At 40.0% G+C, this 19916-nt stretch overlaps 1 protein-coding gene across 9 annotated transcripts in view; it reads right to left on the reverse strand.

Annotated features, from left to right (window-relative positions):
* Positions 1 to 19916, reverse strand: part of BCAS1 (brain enriched myelin associated protein 1) — a 108417-nt gene that overhangs the window by 62536 nt on the left and 25965 nt on the right. For all 9 annotated transcript variants that reach the window (XM_037811243.1, XM_037811251.1, XM_037811247.1 and 6 more), the window contains exon 3: positions 14643 to 15205. In XM_037811243.1, coding sequence (XP_037667171.1) covers positions 14643 to 15205 — 563 coding nt within the window. The remainder of the gene's footprint in view (positions 1 to 14642; positions 15206 to 19916) is intronic.

Below are 19916 nucleotides of genomic sequence, written 5' to 3' on the forward strand. Positions count from 1 at the left end.
AAAAGCAAATTAAACAAGTAGAAATGAACTCTAAGACCAAAGGCTAACAAAAATATTTTGTGGAACTACAAAATTTCCTAAACAGACTTGAATCTTTTGTTTTTTATTTTTGTTCCACTATGATGCTCAAAGCCACCTAAGAAGGGTCAATAAATGTATATCAGTGTAGCTTATTTTGTACTTCTATTTTTTCTACTTGTCCCTGCCCAATTTACATCAACTCATAAATAAGCACTAGCATCTTTCAAGCCCATGACAATGTCAGGGAGAAAAACACAGGTAACACAATCATAGGAAATGCAGTTGTAAAAGGGCTTCAAAAAACAGCCCATTCACAACAAAACCTCTCTTTCTGATTGCCTAGTGGAAATAACTAGACATTCACAATGAGTATATTTTAAAAGTCAATGTTATTTCTGATCAAGGAATTGCCACGTCAGCTCTGGATTGCATACCTAGGGAAGTACTGTGAGAAAAAAATGAGGTTTCAACAAGAGGAAACCACTGTTTATAGGAGCCCATTGCGATTTCCAACTAATACAACCCAGGTTGCCTCTTGCCTCATAGCACAGTCTAGTGGAGAAATCAGGAAATTGCCTAGATTGTGGTGTTTTCTTCCTTTTAATTAGATAAGCAGTATTTGTATTTTTCCTTTTTAAAAAACAGAAAATATAAATGAGCAAAGAGTACGAAAATAAAATGCACCTACTATCCCATTATTGAAAGGCAACTATTATTAACTATTTACAATTTTTCATTCCACACATTTGTTTCAGTAGATGGATAGATCTGTGGGGAGACAGGTAGACATAATTTTTACCCAAAAACGATCATTCTGTATGTACTATTTTGAAATCTGTTCCTCTTATTTAACATTACATTATGACCGTCCTCACATGTCAATAGTTCCCTATGTTATCCTTGTTTATGATATACAACAGAAGGGTGTAGTGTAATCAATATAATACCCTCCTGTCAGATCTTTTGGATCACCCTGATTTTTCTTTTACAAACAATGCTTGAATTAAAAAAATAATCCTTGCAGATAAAATTTTGCTCATATCCTGAATAAATCCCTAAATGCAGCACTGCTCATTCAAAAACCATGTGTGTTTAGACTTTAAGACTTTAGACTTTAAAACTGTATACTGCTAAGGTGTGGTATGTTAGTACAGGGAAACTTGTATCAGCTTGGTTGAAACCAGTTTCCTGGTGTTCTAGGTAGTTTATTGAGAAATTATCAGAGATTTCAGAAGGAAGAAAATAGCAAAAATATTAAAACAGGAAATCTAGATTTTCCTTGTCCACTGGCATGTTTTCTAAGAGGAAAATGTAAGCTGGATAACATAGATCACAAACTGCTCCTTTTCCTTCCTCTTTTTGGGGAGAGGGAGGTAATATTATTTGTTTTGGCTACTGATATTAATTGAATCAAGGTAGGCTGGACCAATTATCCAGCAGGATGCTCTTTATTGTAAAGCATAAGATCACTACTATTTTAATACTGTATAGACATAAACTCAGGATATTAAAAACAAATTTCATATCTTGGCCACAGAAGTCTAACACAGGGCTTTAACATGGTAGATCTTTATCAATCCATATTATTGACTGATGCAGAGATGTTATATTTGTATGATTAAATAAGCCAGTTGTACACTGTAGTAATAGGTGGAGAGTGGAAAGAAATCTATCAAACATTCATACTTGCTTCCATTTTCTCTCTCAACAATTCCTCCACTTGAGGAGAAGTGAATTTATCAACCTGATTCCCAATAGTAAGTAAAATGTGGTGTGATAGTTAGGTTCATGTGTCAACTTGGCCAGGTGATAGTACCCAGGTGTCTGGTCAAGCAAGCACTGGCCTGTTACTGCAAGGACATTTGTGGCTGGTTAATAAATCAGAAGGCTGGTTTATTAAATCATCAGTCAAATTGACCGCAGCTGTGACTAATTACATCAATGAAGGTTGTATCTTTCACAATGAGAGAATTCAATCAGCTGGATTTAATCCAAATGGCCAAAGACTTTTAAGTGAGGCAGACAGAGGACGTTTACTTCTTCGCCAACCAGCGAAGCGTTTCCTGAGGAGTTCATCAAAGTTGCCAGTTTGTTTCCTGAGGAGTTTATTGAACACATTCATTGAAGTTGCCAGTTTGCTGCCTGCCCAACAGAATTTGGACTCATGCATACCCACAGTTATGTGAGACACCTATTATAAAAGCTTATATTTATAGATATTTCTTGTTGATTCTGTCTCCCTAGAGAACCTTAACTAATACAGCTTGGTACCAGGGGTGGTTCTTGAGAAATAGAATCTTAAAATGGGCTTTTACAATTGGTTTTCTACTCTGATTAGATTCAAGGGCACTAATGACTCCATTTCCAATAATCAAGATGGCACTGACAGTCCATGGCGTGAGTTGGCCATGGAGATACTCTTGTATGAAGCAAGGCTCTGGGTGACAGTGTTTTTGACACCTTAACAGAATTTTGCGAAGTTAAGAGGTATGATGATGATGGCTGGATGCTCTTAGATACACTGGATAAAGTCATAAGAGAAAGGGATGAGCTAAAGGTTTCAAATTCGAAATTTAAGTGCCGTATGACAGATGTAAAGGTTTCTATGTGTGCCCTGAAAGAAAATCTTATTTCCTGTGGCCTCAGACTTGAGATTTCTGAAAATCAGACCCAGAGTCTCATTGTGCAAGTAGCAGATTTACAATGTAAACTAAAATCTCAACCTTTCAGGGTGTCTGCTATTAAAGTAAAGGCATTGATTGGAAAAAAATTGGGATCCTGAAACTTGGGATGGGGACATATGGATTGATAATAACGGTGGTGAGGACATTGGAATCCTGGATTCTGCTGAGTCTTTGTTAGATATAACTGTAGTGGTTTGTCCTGAGGAAACAGCACCACCACCCCCACAACCCCCATGCCTCCAGTCTGCCCTGAGGAGCCTACCATCCAACCTCCACCTAAAGAGATTAACCCTTCAGTACCTGCTAAACCTGTAATCATCTTCCTTGGGAAAGCAGCCCTCACTCCTCCCTGTCTTGAGAGATTAATCCTGTTTCAGGAGATGAAACTGCAACAGAATGTCCTGAGGTAAATGGGCTGAGGGATACTTCTAATTCTTTTCATGACCCATCCCCACCACCATCTTTGCTTTAAGACCTATACCTAGACTAAAGTCCCAACAGGCCCCAAATGGTGAGGTACAAAGTGTGACCCATGAGGAAGTACGCTATACTCCAAAAGAACTGTATGAGTTTTCCAACTTATACAGACAGAAATAAGGGGAATATGTTTGGGAATGGATATTAAGGGTATGGGCTAATGGTGGAAGGAATATAAAGTTGCACCAGGCTGAATATACTGATATGGGCCCACTAAGCAGAGATTCTGCATTCAGTGTTGTAGTTTGAGGGGTTAGAAAGGGCATTTGTTTGGGTGGTTGGCTGAAACTTAGATCAAAAGGTGGCTGACATTACCTGAGGTCAAAATGCCAGAACTGCCCTGGTATAATGTACAAGAGAGGATTCAAAGGCTTAGAGAGATTGGAATGTTAGAGTGGATTTATCATGGAAGACCTGCTCACACACCCCTGGAATGTCCAGAGAACACACGTTTTACCAGGACTGTGAGGAAAAAATTTGTGAGACTAGCTCCATCATCCCTGAAGAGCTCTATAGTCGCCCTACTCTGTAGGTCAGATTTTACTGTGGGAACTGCTGACACCGAGCTAGAATCCTTAAACACAATGGGGATAATCTGATCCCAAGTCGGCAGAAGCCACGTGGCAGCAGTTAATCGTCAAAGACAGGGTGGTCATGGCTACCATAATGGAAAACAGGCTCAAGGCAGCAGTCAAAATAATCTGACTCACAGAGGCTGATGGTATTGGCTAGCAGATCATGGAGTACCTAGCAGTAAAATAGATGGGCAGTCTACTAAATTCTTGTTTGAGCTGTATAAGCAGAAGAATTCTAGGTTAAGCGAACAAAAGTTTACCTTGAATTACAAAAACAGAGAGTCATAGACCCTTAATCAATTCCACGACTTGAGACAGTTTACAGGTCCAGAGCCCCTTGAATGAGGGGAAGGCTGGGTACCCTTGGGAAAGGACCCTGTTACACTGCCAAAAATTTATACTGTTACTCTTCCTCCCAGCCTTCCCCAGTGGGACCTATGGCTTTTTACCAGGGTAACTGTTTAGTGGAGAAAAGGAAATGATCAGATATTTCATGGATTATTAGACACTGGTTCAGAAGTGACATGAATTCCAGGAGCGCCAAAACATCACTCTGGTCCACCAGGCAGAGTTGGGGCTTATGGAGGTCAGGTGATCGATGGAGTCCTAGTTCAGGTCTGTCTTACAGTGGGTCAAGTGGGTCCCTGGACTCACTCTGTGGTTATTTCCCCAGTTCTGGAGTGCATAATTGGAATTGACATACTCAGCAACTGGAAGAATCCTCACATTGGTTCCCTGACTCATGGAGTGAGGGCTATTATGGTGGGAAAGGCCAAGTGGAAGCCACTAGAATTGCCCCTGCCTAATGAAACAGTAAACCAGAAGCAATACCAGATTCCTGGAGGAATTGCAGAGACTAATGCCACTCTTAAGGACTTGAAGGATGCAGGGGTGGTGATTCCCACCACATCCCCATTCAACTCTCCTATTTGGCCTGTGCAGAAAACAGATGGGTGTTGGAGGATGACAGTGGATTATCATAAGCTTAACCAGGTGGTGACTCCAATTGCAGCTGCTGTTCCAGATGTAGTGTCATTGCTTGAGCAAATCAACACATCCCCTGGTACCTAGTATGCAGCTATTGAGCTGGCAAATGCTTTTTTCTCAATAGCTATTAGTAAGGACCACCAGAAACAGTTTGCATTCAGCTGGAAGGCTAGCAGTATATATTCACTGTGCTACCTCAGGGTTATATCAACTCTCCAGCCCTATGTCATAACATTGTCTGCAGGGATCTTGATCATTTCTCCTTCCCACAAGACATCACACTGGTCCATTATATTGATGATATCATGTTGATTGGACCTAGTGAGCAAGAAATAGCAACCCTAACTAATCCATGTTGGTGGATGTTAAGTGAGAACGTGGTCTTTTTGCTTCTGATTTTGGCAGCTGTCAGTGCTATGGGGGATACTCCTAGGGACACATATGTTTTTACACTATTAAATAAAGTCCACTGATGTATGATTTAAGATGGAAAAATACATTTGCTGAGGGTTAAAGAATGGGTGGAGAGTGATTCCCAGCCTAACTCAGGCTGGGCAAACAAGGGATTTGTGTCAAGTGTCTTCTGTTTCATGATTTTTTCCAACTTGTATAACCTCCAGCTTGATATTGGCATTTCAAATTTATTAAAGGAAAAATGCTCAACATTTAAAAAAAAACTGCCTCAAAATAAAAAGTGAATAACAAATAGCCTAGAACATGTTTGCCATCTGTTTAGCAAACACTTCCCAATAGCAAGAAAGCTGCTGAAGTTAGAATGCAGACTTCCCAAGAATTGTTTGGCCTTGTGTTAAAAAAAAAAAAGTCACAACCTTTCTCCTGAATTTTCAGATTAGACCAAACTCTTTCCTAACTCTGACCATCCTTCCCTTGCCACAATTTTAAGGAGCAGTCTCCTCTCTAGTCTATTTTCTATCTCAGAGCCCTATTTATTACACTCATAGCCCTTTTCATTTCCTAGAACTATTACTGTTTGTTTTTTTATTTTCTTATTTATTGTTGGTCCTTCCACTAGACTGGAAGCTCCCAGGAGATACAGGGCTCAGTTTTACTCACCATTCTAACAGCTGAGAATGTCAAATCACACCTGGCACAAAGAAAGCACTCAAATGCTTGCTGAATTGAATAAATGAAAGTATCCATGCCTCCTGCTTATTGCTTAACAAAAACTGATCTGTAGAGTGATCGACTCTCAGGCTCTGTTTACTTTATAGTAAGCGGGTGACCACCTAAATGGCTTCAAATTGTGACATGTGGAGGAATTAAAACGGTCTGTGATAGAAATATTTTACTTTACTCTCAATGAGAAAAATAACACTTTGAGTACTGTAATGAAGGCCAACTCACCTGGCTGCACTGTTGGGAAACAACAGGGAGAGATGGGGAGTGTGGTGAAAACCCTCCCATCCCATCTGGGAATATAGGACAGACGTTCCCATTTGTCAGAAAAGTCAGAATTATGGAATCTTAAAATAATGTCATTTTAAAAATATTATCAATTAAAATTTATTTTTTTTAAATTGTGATGCTTCAACAAAACATATCTGTGGCTGAATCCATTCTATAAGTGGCCAGTTTTCAGTTCTGGTCTTAATGCTTAAGTCAGCATTTCCAAAAGAACTGTTCCTTGGAAGATATATTCTCCCTGTTAGACAGCTAATGATTATGTGGATAATTCACTCTGAGAAACCCTTGGTTAAACAAAGTTAAACAGGTATGCTTTACTGCAGGACTTCTCAGAGCCTTTAGTAGGCTGATGTCCATTGTGAATCTTCAAGAAAGAGTCCAGAGCAAGTAGCAGTTTACAACATTATTTGATGAAAGAGCCCTATGTCTAGGTCTATCCCCCTGGAATGATGTTCCCCTAAACACCAGTTTGAGAGGTGCTGGCTTCAGAAATTTAAACAGATATGATGTTCTAAAGGGCATAAGCTGTTTCCTCTTTTTGAACTTATAAGCACCGTGGCTCAGCGTGGAATCAAATTCTGACTGCCTTTTTCTAGCCATATGAACTTGTGCAAGTTATTTCATCTTTTTTGTGTCTCAGAAAAAATGGGGATAATAATAATACAGCCTTCACAGGGTGAAAATAAGGAATAAATATTATATACATGTAAAGCAGTTAGAACAGTGCTTGGCACATAGTAAACAATCAATAAATTCTAGCAGTTATTATAATTTCTGAAGGAGTGACTCAAGCTGAATGTCCCCAGAGGGAAATATAAGAACTCAAACTTTATCTTATAAATCCACTGCAAAACAAGATTCACTGAATAGTTCAACTGTGATTAACACCATAATGTGTTGTTAAAGACTGGAATAAAAACTCCTAAATAAGTGTTACAAATGTATAATCCTACGCAGTTTACCTGAAAGTATTTGTATCATCTATATATTTTGAAATCATTTTCTATTTAAAGTTGTGTAAGGCACAGCCAGTAAGACATTGCAATTATTTATTCTAAAACCAGTCTCTGACAAGCCTCACTATGCACCATATTTATTCTTGCCAGGTTCATCTTACAAACGTTACTGCATGCCAACACAAGCCAGGCATTGGGAATAAATGACTGCATCAGTCATATCCCTCATAGGAAAAGGTGATTATGAGTTTTTCATACTGCAGACTGTGACCATTAGTGGTCTTAAAAAATAATTTGGTGGGTTTAAAACCCAGCAATGAAAAAATCAAACCGAATAGAATGGAAAAGGATAGAGAACACCAACATGGGTTGCATGCTTGTAAGAACAGTATTGTATTATAATTCCTTTGTTTCATGTATGTGCATGTATATCAGCTCATGATGTAAAACCCATTTCTTAGTGCAGGTTATAATAAAAAAAGTTAGAAAGCCAGTGCAATGAGTATATGCAAGTAAATCACTATAAGGGGGAAACTTTAGCAGCCCCTACTAGCTCCAGATATAAAGTTAAATAGAAAAAATGGTTTCCAGATATAAAGTTAAGTAGAAAAGATGTATCTGGCTTTTAATACACTAGCAAACACTATAGCACTGTAGTATCCTCCCCAAGCCACTTATTTCTATACCACTTTTCTGGTAGAGCCGGCTTTCTACTAAAGAAACTGAAAATGCTAGTTATTTCCTTTCCCAGCCTCCCTTACACCTGGGCCTGGACATGTGAATCAATTTGGCCTATGGGATATAAGGCCTATGGGTATATTTCTTAGGAAATCCCTCTTTTACTTGATGGGACGTTATGACTATACATATGTGGAGCGATGGCAGCCATGTTAAAACCATGAGGGGCCACGGCTAAGAACCAACCCAATGCGAGGAGGGTGTTGGAGAAGAAAGATGGAAGCAGCTTGGAGCTGTGAAGATGCTGAACCAACCTAAACACCTACCTCCAGAGTTCTTATGAACAAGAAATGACACACTGTTCTCATTAATTAAGCCTTTATTAAGAACTCAAACTTTATCTTATAAATCCACTGCAAAACAAGATTCACTGAATAGTTTAACTGTGATTAACACCATAATGTGTTGTTAAAGAATGGAATAAAAATCCTAAATAAGTGTTATAATGTATAACTGTTTTTATTTTTTACTTGCAGTCAAAGGCACCCTAAATGATATACCACTCAAACTCCATCCCTCTGGAAGACTGCCAGACCTATTTTCTAATTAAAATAGTTGCTCATTTCTAACTCTTTGATAATTTAGAAAATGTACTCTTTTATTTAATATTACTACTACTAATGGCCTATGTCCTCTTTTATCCTTACAATAACTCCTAAGGCAGGGAGCATTTTTTGTGAATGAAACACAAGGAACTGAAATGACTGAGTGTAACCGGCTTTGGAGACAAATGGGTTTTGATTCTGGTCAGCTAATTAGCTGTGTGGCCTTGGGAAAGTAACTGAGCTTCTCTGTTTCCTCATCTGTTAAATGGCAATACAAATATCAGCCTAGTTATGTTGCTATAAGCATCAAAGCAGATAACGCATACAAAATGCTGACACACAGCCTAGAAATAATTTCCGTATGTGGGGGCATCATTGTGAATTGGTTCTCCCACATCATGGTGGAATCGGATTCATACCCAGGACACTCAGGCTCCTAACACTCCACATCACCTCTACTGCTGTCAACATCTGTAAAATGCCCATCTGTAAAATGGGTATAATGACAAGGACTATCTCATAAAGTTGTTGTGATGGTTCAATAAGATAACGCAGGGAACATGCTTAGCAACGTGCCTGAGCTTCACGTGGGTTGCTCTTTCTTACTGTTACCACTATCACCAGCATGGCAACTACTATAACTACCAACAACATTACCACCACTACCTCTACCAACACTACCTTCACCACCACTACTACAACTGTCACCCACTATATGTAGAACTGGAAGCTGATTTCTGGGAATACAAAAAGGACACAAATTGACTGCCACCCCTCTTCAGTTTTAGCAGTGTAGAGGACAGTTAATCAAAAGCTAAAGGACACCATTCTCAAGGTAGCACATATGAGGCACTACTTTGTCTGAAAGGGATGCCTTCCTGAAGACCTTGCTTAATACAAAAACTTGCATATTTTGAGATGGGTTTCCCTTCCATACTGAACGTGTCTTTTGGGTACACAGTTCTCTTTGCCAGTTTGCACTGTGGCCAGAGAGGAAAAAACAGAAAGCAAAACAAAACTAAAGTAAAAGCACCACAGTTTATAACTCAATGGGCCTTCTAATGTCAGAATTAGGCAATTTTTAAAAATTTTAAATTTGGGATTAAGTTGATACTTCCCATTTTGCACATGACAACATTTTTGAATCACACTTCCTCAAATTAACATTATTCAAATTTGTGTAAATGCTGCCTCATTGGACCAAATTTCCAATAATTGGTAAAAACAGCACTGTGGCGCATTTAAGACGGACTTTGGAGATGGGCAGTTCTGGCTCTGTTCCTTTTTAACTGTGTGAGTTGGAGGAACTGACCGGTTTCTTCGATTTCCCCGTCTTTACTGTAAAGTGGTGAAATGATAGGAATTCCTTTGTAAATTTTGATGTTTCCATGAGACGATTCCTTCAAAGTGATTTTATCACTGAATTTAAATTAACAAATAGAGTACAAAAATCACTGGAGGGATTCATGAAATCATAAATCATCCAGGTTTTGGGATATCAGGTCAGCTTTATGGAGAACCTGGGACTTAAAGGTGAAGCAAATTTTTGGTAAACAGAGGGAGAGGAGACATGGGCAGCGAAAATACTGGGGAAACAGATGGCAGCTGCACAGGATGATATGTTAGTCACATTGACTGGAGATATTTAAGGGAATAGTGGAAAATACAGATGGAAAAATAGGCAGAGGACAGTTGTGGAGACCCTTGAATGTCAGGCTAAGAAAGTGGGGCTTCTGGGCTGGGACCTTAATGTGCAATTGTTTCCAAAATAATGTTACAACTCCTACACTCTTTACCCAAATTAAGATTCGTGCCTTTGGTTATAAAGCTTTCAAATTGGATTCAATTGTATTATCTCTGTGAGTTTTGGTTGAAGACTATGGAAAGGAGAGACGAAAAGACTAAAATTTAGAGTAGCAGACAAAGATATAAGCTATCTTTTCTTTTTTTTTGAAAAGCAAATTCTCTGTGCTAAGTACATTAGATGGCTTAGCTCCCTTAATTTTCACAAGTGTGAATAATATGAACAATGTGCTAGTTATTATCTCTATTTTACAGATGAGGGAACAGAAGTTCAGAGAGGTTACTAAACTTTCCCAAGGTCACATAGACAGTAGGTGGCAGAGCCAGAACTGAACCCTAGGCCATGCGACTGCAATGCCTATACTTTAATCCACTACTTTATACCAGGTAGAACAGGGCCCTAGGGATCTTGGTTTTTTAATTCCAATTGTGCCACACAAGACTGTGGCAGGATGGAGTTCCCTTAATACTGATGAGTAAGCCTGTGGATTAAACAAGTAGGTGTTTTGTGGCTGTTAGGTGGTGAATTAAAACTTCAGATTTGGACATACTGAAGTCGAGATGTTCACTGAACATTCAAACGGAGATGTAGAAATTCAGGGAGAGATCTAGAAGAGGCAGTTAGATACTTAAGTCTGGAGTTTAGGGGATAGGCTAGAGATATAAATTTGGAAGTTGTCTGCAATAGAGATATTTAAACTCTTGAGACTGGAAGAGGTCTCTAAGGAAGTAAGCGTGGTTCGAGAAGAGGTCCAAGGACTGGGCTCCGGAGACCTCCAACGCTTAGAGGATGGGCTCCAGCAATGGAGATCAGGGACTAGGAGCCAGAGTGGAGGAGAGAAGAACCTAGAAACCAGGGAACATGATGTTTCAAGAGGGAAGGGGTGGCCTGCTCTGCCAGCCGGGTGGGGTGAGGGAAGGTGCAACATCATGGTGACCTTGACATGTCTGTTTTGTGTGTGTTCAGAGAGAAAAGGGAGGAGGAAACCAAAACACTGAGTATTGATCTTAATATTTATAGCCTGAGCAAATTTGAGAACCAATACACTTATCACAACCTCCCGTCAACAAATATGTCTCCCACTAGATTATATGCCTCCTTGAAGGACACAGACCATGATTTATCTTTTAAATGCCTTGAACAGAGTTGGTGTTTATATAACAATTGTGGAATTCAGTCAAATTTTGAAAAGAAGAGGCACATTCTTGTTAAATCGCATGAAACTATGCTTGGCAAAACTTTATGCATCCTCTCCCACAACACAAAGATTTCCTTGAAAGTACCATGTTGATAACAGAACTTATTATTATTATACTTTAATGAGAAAGGTCAAATTTCCATGATTCACTACTTTTCTTGTAATGAATCTTTTAAATGCATATCTTATAGCTCTGATTCAGTTGTTGCGAGGAGAGTTTAAAAAAAAAAAAAAAAAAAGACTACATTTCTGCCAGCACATTGGGTTTGTGTGAATCACAGCTCAGTGAAATCTTTCAGGCATATAATTTATCTTTTCTTTGGCCTATGTAGTAAATGCTTCATTTGTTCATGAATTCTTGCCTTGTTTTAATTATGCTATGCTCTGAATGTAGTTTTATAGGGCACAAAAATAAGATTGTCATTCTGAAAACACAGGAGATTTGTGTGTCTCCTGCAGAATGAAATGGTGGCATCTCTCTCCCAATTCACAGCTCTGCTGGTTTGTGGTTGGAATCCCAATCCAGAGAGGAGCATGCAGGGAAACTGGGGGAAAAGGCTGGGTGGGTGGGAGAGGAGGGACAGCTGACAGGCTGAGTCCCAGGCATAATTTACGTGAAGAATTCTGAATCAATACATTGACGTCGATCTGGGCATTATGTGGTACTCCCACCAAGAAAGCCATTGATTGTGAAATTTTATTCTTGTTACTTTCTGAGGGCTGGATTCTCTCATTGCACTTATAGAACAATCGATTTCCTTCTCCAAATACAGAACTGTGCAGCCAGGGATCAGATAAAAAAAAAAAAACCTTAACAATCAGAAGGCTGTTTTTTCATGAAAAATCCTTGCAGACCTATGCATTTGAATATCCGAAGTACACAGGCCGAGGGGAAATGTCCATTTCATAACTTTTCTGGGTTTTATATGCACACAGTGCAGAGTGGGCTCTCAGTACTTCAAATTCCAATGATACTACCAACAAAAAATGGAAATTTGTAGTGTAACAAAAACAGATGCAGATTTCATTGGTGAACCTGAGGGAGCTAACTCATTTATTCAGAGAGGAAGACAAGTTACAGTTTTTGGTCTTCTGAGAGGTGACCGTAACTTCAAAATATCTCCCTCAAGCCTGACATGTATTGGTTACCTGCCCTGTTCCCAATACAAGCCCCCATCTTCTGACTCGAATCTCATTTTGGAACTCATTCCTCTCAAACTGAGACCCTGTCCCTCAGAGTCGTCAGTAAAGGGAGCTGAGTTGATAAAACCCAATTCTAAAACTTGTCGTTACTTTTCATAGACTAGAGTGGATTGAGTGCATTGGGATTTATGGTGGGATACGTTTGAAGGTCAGTTAATTAAGATGGGGGTTTGGATGAGTCATTAGAGAGCTGTCCAAAGCCATGTAAAGCACAGAGGTGTTTTCTTGTTCTTCATTCTCTTCCCATAAATAATTCAATCTTTTCCTAACTCAGGCAATGGATTGGCTTTGAATGTCCGTGAGAAAGAAACATATGACTATTAAAAAAAATTACAACCTCAGAATGGCTTAGGAGCCCATGGCCAAAATGAGAACTCAACAAGAGATTCCCCACTCAGGGTGAAGTAGTAAACAGTTTCTCAAATATTCATGAAATTAGTGACTGGTTTACAGCCCTAAGACGTGTAACTTTCCAGCCCCTAGTTTATATGGTTGACAGAGTTTCCCTGAGCCAGCTTGTGTCTGGGCATTCTTTCTAACACTCTCCATCCCCTGATCAGAGCACTTGGCACCCTGCACTGCAATTTCTGGTCCCTTTGTCCATTTTCTCTCAATAGACTGCACCCTCCACAAGGACAAGGGCTTCATCCTGTTTATCGTGGTGGCCCCTGTGCCTTACCTGCACCTGGCACAGGGTCTCACTCAGAAATCATTTGATACCTGGATGCCTTTGAAGACATAACTGTTAAATTACACAGAAACCCATTCAATCAGCTCATTGAGCTGGTACATTTGGGAAAGTGGGAATTTGAGGGGGCATTTTTGATCTTTTGAAAGAAATTTTGAAAATAAGTGGTTTGAATTGAAATTTATAGAAACCGCAAGAATGCTGATAGTAAGTGCCTAAGCCACGACCCTTATTACTTTTTCACAATTTTAACTGCCCAGAGTTTTCAGTTGGCATCTAATGTTCACAACTTAATTGCTGATGCCACCTGGATGCATTAAAACCACAGATTAATGTGGTTCTCATTTTAATTAGAGAAAGAATATATGTAAGGTGCTTAGAATAGACCCCGGCACATTGCAAATGCTCAATTAATGAGAGCCAGTGTTACCACTACCATCTCAGCAGGGCACAGTTACCCTGTTATTAAGAAAAATCCATTGATGGCTGTGATGGTCAATCATGCAATAAAAAACAATCCATCCAGTTTTCAACTTGCTCCAAACTCAGCTAGAAGCACCTAATTTTACCTCCATTTTTTTGAAAAATGTTATTTAAAAATCTATTAACCAAAGAAACGGTGCCTTACAAAACAGACTGTATCAACTTTAACTTCCTTCTTCGTTCAAGGAGTTCTTGCCCTGAATACAAACAAGCTCTCAAGGTCAAACGCAAATACTCTTCTTTAACATCAAAAAGAACTTGCCTTTCTTTGCTGAGGAAAGACAGCAATTCATTTGGGATACTTCCTTAGAAAAAAGAGCCTGCCCAGTGCTGTAAACTCTTTAGTCAAACCTACACCTTAATGCAAAAGATAAAGATCAATCCAGGCTATTAAAAGTAAGGAATCAAATGTGTTCCAACTGAACCCAATAAACCATACTGTAAGTCAAACAAGCTACTGAGACCGGGCAGGGTGTTGGAGTATTTTAGGATCCATTTTTATTCTTCTAATGCCTTTCCTTCCATACTTCATTGATCATAAATGCAGTCTGTCTACCTCTACCTTTGATAAATGGAAGGATGGATTCATCTGCATGTAACTCACCTCCTCTTTTCTTTTACATAAAACAGATGCCACAGCTGTTATTGTTCTTCAAACAGATGTTCTACCCACAGAAACATCAGGGAGACACTGCGCTACAATGTGCTATTTGTTCTAGAAGGGTCAACGGCTTGACACCTTGTCAAATGCTCCTGGTGACTTGTAGCCCAACATAGGTGTAGTTGTCTTACCCCATTAGTGCCCCTCCCGTGAGCTTTCATTATGAACAAAATGGATAGTCCCAGTTAGGCACTTGCCTTCTCTGCTGGGCCGTCATCGGGCTGCCTCGATAATCCAGGAACTGCATCGGCCTCGTCTGGACGCTCTCCACCCTTGCTTTCCTGTTGGCTGTCAATGGGTGCCTTTTCCCGTGCCTTGTCCAGTTTGAAGAGTCTGTCAAAAAAGCTGGGGTCCTTGGGCTTGGCGGGGGCTGACTCAGGTGGGAGAGGTGCTGGTCCCCAAGTAGCAGAGAAGGCTGCTTCTTCGGAGGGGTTCTGCCCTGGGGTTTTATCCGGGCTGTGCTCGGGTGCAGCTGCTACCGGAAGTGCCACGCTCTCACTTGGGGCTTTGTTCATTGGAGCTTTATTGGAGCTGACATCAAGCCTCACTGATCCAGGGGATGAATCCGTGGCTTGGTCTCTGGTACGTCCTGGTACAGGCCCAGAGAGCATCAAGAAAAAACGAGATTTAGCAGCTGCTGCCTCGGGTTTGGCCCCTTTCCCAAGATTCTTTCCATTGGCATCCACGACAGCGCTTATCTCCATTGTCTTGGGGGAAGAAGTGGCCACATTGTCCTGCTTGACACTTATTCCCAAATCAACTGTAAACACAAACATAAACAGCAGTTATTCAGCAAGTGAGGAAATTCAAAGATTAATAATGGACTCCAAACGTTTTATAAACAAAGGCCATAATGCAAACTGGGACCATGTTGTTCTCTGGTCACTCTGCAAAGCAGGAGTTTGCTATCTAGATGTTTTCTGACCCTGGTCTTGGAAGAGGGAAACAGAAGATTGGCAAGGAAGGCAACCCAATTATTGGACACCCACTAGCTGCCAGGCGTTGTGCTAGTTCCATTGCATTAATTAGAAGATTTTTTTTATCTTCACAGGAACCCTATGAGAGACACATTGTCACCATCTCAACCAGGAGGCATTAGCTCAGTGGCTAAGAATCAGGCCTCGGGAGCTACAAGGCTTCTCAATCTCAGCAGTACTGGCATTTGGGGCCAGATCATTCTTTGTTTTTTGGGGGGTGGGGGCACCGTCCTGTGTATTGTAGGATGTTTAGCAGTATCCCTGGCCTCTACCCACTAGATGCTGGTAGGATCCCCCCAGTTGTGACAATACAAAATGTCTCCACACACTGGCAAAATCCCTTGGAAGACAAAATCACTCCCAACTGAGAACTCCTGAGCTTTTCTGTGACTTCATTTTCTGTAAAATGATGCAAATAATAGAACTGACCTTATTATTTGTTATCAGGATTACACAAGTTAATATCTGTAAAGCATATAGAACAGTGCCTGGAATATAGTAAATGCTCAATAGATGTCATAACGTTAGCTATTAAAACTATTCATGAGTGTGGAAACTGAGATGCAAAGAGTTTGACCCAACTTCCCAAAGCCACCCAGAAAAGCAGTAAGTAAAATGTCAGGTCATAGGCAGAAAACTGACTCCTAAGTTGGTGCTGCCTCTGTCTTAACAGAAGAACTCTTTTAGCACAGACTGCAGATCATACTGGATGATTTTTAAAATTAATACTCAGGAAGTTTCCATTTTAAAGGCTGGAAGAGCAGGTGTCCACCCCAGAAGGCATATTAGACCTCAGATCCACGTGGAATAAAACTCAGAGGATCAGCTTTCCCAGACTGTGCACAGGGACACAGGCTCTGCTTTCTCCAGGGAAGGGTGTTATCTCCAACTCCCACTGGATCCTGTTTTGACCTGTGCATGGACCACACTGAATGGCCTTTTCCAAGGTCCCTTTTATAAAGCAGTGCAATGTTGAGGAAAAAAAATATACCATGAGTTTTGGAATTACTGTTTAAGATTTCTATCAATAAGCTATTTGATCTTGGGCAAGTCACTAAAAAGCCTTTGAATTTCCTCATTTAAAAGTAGGACTGATACTAGCTCCCTTGCGGGGCTGTTGTGATGCTTAATGGAGAAAACCCATGCAAAGGATCTGGCTTAAAGACTGACAGACGCCATGACTGTTTTAAAGGTTTCTCTCGCATCTTTGCCGGCCTTGCATTTGGTTTCATACATCTGTAACCAGACATTTCTTCATTTCTGTTTGCAGGAAGACAGAGGGAAAGAGAAAGGAGGGAGCTGAGATTTCTTTTGGTCTGCCCCTACTACTTATTAACACATAGGGGGAAATACACACGCACAAGTATCCATCAGCAATTATTCTGCCACACTCTCGTATCACAGTGGTGAGTCAAAAACAAAGGAGAAAGCGCAGTCACTAGGTTCTTGTGCAGACTGCAATCTCCTCATTAAGCATCCACCAGCAGAGAAGAAACCAGCAGCAAGCATTAGGGGCTCTCACAGACCCGGCCCTCAAGGAAATCACTCTGTCACACTGACTATGTGTGTCTTCTTAGCCTTTAATCTGTGGTCTAGGAATTCAAAATAGCAGTCAATACTGTACTCTGGGAGGAAAGGAGAGAGGGAAGAAATGTAGACATGGGAGAGAGAGGGAAGGAGAGAGGAGAGTAAGGAAGTTATTGATGGACGTGTCAGGGCGCCAAGTCAGCCAGTGAGGCAGTGGAAGTGCCAGGGTGAATATAAATGAATGGTGGGGATGGCTCATGCCAAGAGAAGAGGAATCAGTGACAAAAAAGGAGATGCTAAGATTCAACACAAGGAAGGGCTTTTCAAAATGCCAAGAGCATCAGTTCATTTCTTTCAATCTTTTTCCTCTCTTTCTTACCCTCTGGCTAGGAACCAAAGGAGCAAGTGGTAAGTAAGAGTGTCACAGTCAGAGCAAAAGTTTTTGGAAAACAAAATCTTCCCAGGGATGGACTTTTAAGATGTGTCAGTAGATTGCTCTGATAAAGGATAAAGTCCTTACATCCAGGTATTTGAACTAGACTTCAAAGCATATAGAGATTTCGGCAGATGCCAAAAATAACTCTTAATACCAGAGAACTGGTTAAAGTGTTTGTGATAATGTGTTAGAATTAGGACTTCTTAGATGGTAAATTCTTTGATGACTGAGGTTCTGTTCCTCAAACTCAAGTGGGTGCAAGTGTTTGTTTCACCGGCTAAGATGCTCATCTCCCAGGTGGGCACACGGCCCAAGCTAGACCAATAAAAATATGTCCTGTGGCTTTTGCTGGACCTATTAGAAAACAGTTACACTCTGTGCTTGTGTTGCCAAACCAGTAGGGAGTACATCCGAAGTCGGTGGTGGCCTTGGCCTCAACACTGGGGAGTGCTTGCCGGAGAATGAAACCAGCCCAGATGAAAGCAGAACCAGGAGATCAGGGAACAAATGCCCTGAACAGATGCCCATTTGGATACCTGGATCCATCTGTGCCTGGAGCCACTTTTGTTGCTAGACTTTACAGTTCCACAAGTCAATAAACCTTTCTTTCCACTTATGCTGGTGTAAATTGAGTATATACTCAGGGACCTGGAGAGAATTCCAGGGAATTGGTCAGTACCTGTTTCACTTGTCGATTAGGAACAATCAGCCTTCTCCTAGGGGAGCTGTCTGTTGACTCTTCAAGTCTGCTTCGTAGGCATTTACAATGAAAAAAAAGCAGGCAAAGAGAATGAAATGGGAGGAAGTGAGTTCTCAGGAGCTGGAGAGAAATGAAAAACACTCACCAACACTTTGTCCTCTTGCTAAAAGTGAAGGAAAAATAGCCACTTGGCGAAAAGAGATGGCAGTCATTTATGACCTTAGATACACATTAAAAAAGAGAAAATGTTCTAAAGCATTAACTTAAACACACACAAAGCCAATGTGTGTGAGTCAGTAGAAGAAAACCTGTTGGAATTACAAGTTTTACACTCTTGCAAAGACAGGGCAGCATTATGTGTGTGTTTAGGGTGGTTTCCTAGCTGCTAAAACAAATTCCATACAATAGGATGGCTTTAAAAACGGGTATTTATTGGCTAATGGTAGTTCTGAGGCTTGGAGAAGTTCAAAATTTGAGGTATCAGCAAGGTGATGTTTTCTCTGGGAAGTCTGCAGCGTTCTGGAGCTGGCTGCTGGTGATCCTTGGTCCTTGGTTTTTCTGTCACACAGTAGTGAACATGACAGCATCTTCTCCTTTCTCTTTTGGGTTGTATTGACTTCCAGCTTATGTCTGCTCCCTGTGGCTTCTCTCCTTCTGGCCTGCTCTGTAAGGCCTTCAGGGATAGTATTAAAATCCATCCTGATTCAGGTGGCCACTCCTTAACTAAAATCAGCATCTTCAAAAGGTCCTATTTACTATGGGTTCACACCTTTAGGAACAGATTCAGATTAAGAACGTGTTTCTCTGGCCTATATCCATGCCTTCCTTTTATAGAAGGGATGAGAAGTTCCTTCTAGAAGACTGGAACTAAGCTTGAAGTTCATATGAAAAATCTTGGCAGAAGCCCATCTTGAATCTGGTTTCAATAAAAGGTTTTCTCATAAAGCAGGTGAAATATTGAGGAGATTCTACTTCTCATGGAAAAAAAAATGTGCAAGAATTTAAGAGGAAGATAAAAAGAAACCAAGTAAGAGTGTAAATGGCAGCTCCCAAATATTTAGGAAATAGAGTTGAAAAACATGATCGCCTAGTGCAGAAAAGATATTTTGTATTGCTTGTGTTTTAAGAAAGTCATTTTATTTAGGCATGAGGACTTATTTCTAGTAGCAACTTAGCATAATTAATGGGAATTTAAATTGTGGATTACAGGGGTCTGGGATTGACTCTTAACCCCTCACTTATTAAATACATGATCTGGGCCAAGTTACTTCCTACATCTGCACCTCCGTTTTCTAATAAAATGGGTATAAAACAATAGTAATATTATTTTTATTTTATTTTTAAAACTAATACCTTCAAAGGGTAATTATGAGAAATCACATGAAATAATTTCTATAAACTGCTTAATGCAGGCTGGTATATGGTATATGTTCAGCAAGCACTAACCGTCTTTGTTATATTTATTTATTATTACTATGATTACCATTTTATATTCCTAAATATAAGCAATAAAGAAAGAAATTATTCTAAAGATTTAACCTACCAACTTGAGTGCTCTGGAAAGAATTTTAAAAACAGGAACCATATGAATCAATTTGTCGTCAGGCATCCAAGAATATGGACCAAAGAAGTCTCAAGAATGTTTATCACTTTCCAAGCACTGACTGTTCTTAGTTAAAAAAAAAAAATGCTACTTCATTATATTTCAATTATATATTAAAAAAAAAACAAACCACAAGAGTTTGTACTGCCACACCCTTGGTAGAACTGTGGAAACAATAGCTAACATTCACTGAACATTCCCACATGCCAGACATCATGGTAAATGTAA

This window comes from Choloepus didactylus, chromosome 19 (assembly GCF_015220235.1).
Source record: "Choloepus didactylus isolate mChoDid1 chromosome 19, mChoDid1.pri, whole genome shotgun sequence".
Taxonomy (NCBI): domain Eukaryota; kingdom Metazoa; phylum Chordata; class Mammalia; order Pilosa; family Megalonychidae; genus Choloepus; species Choloepus didactylus.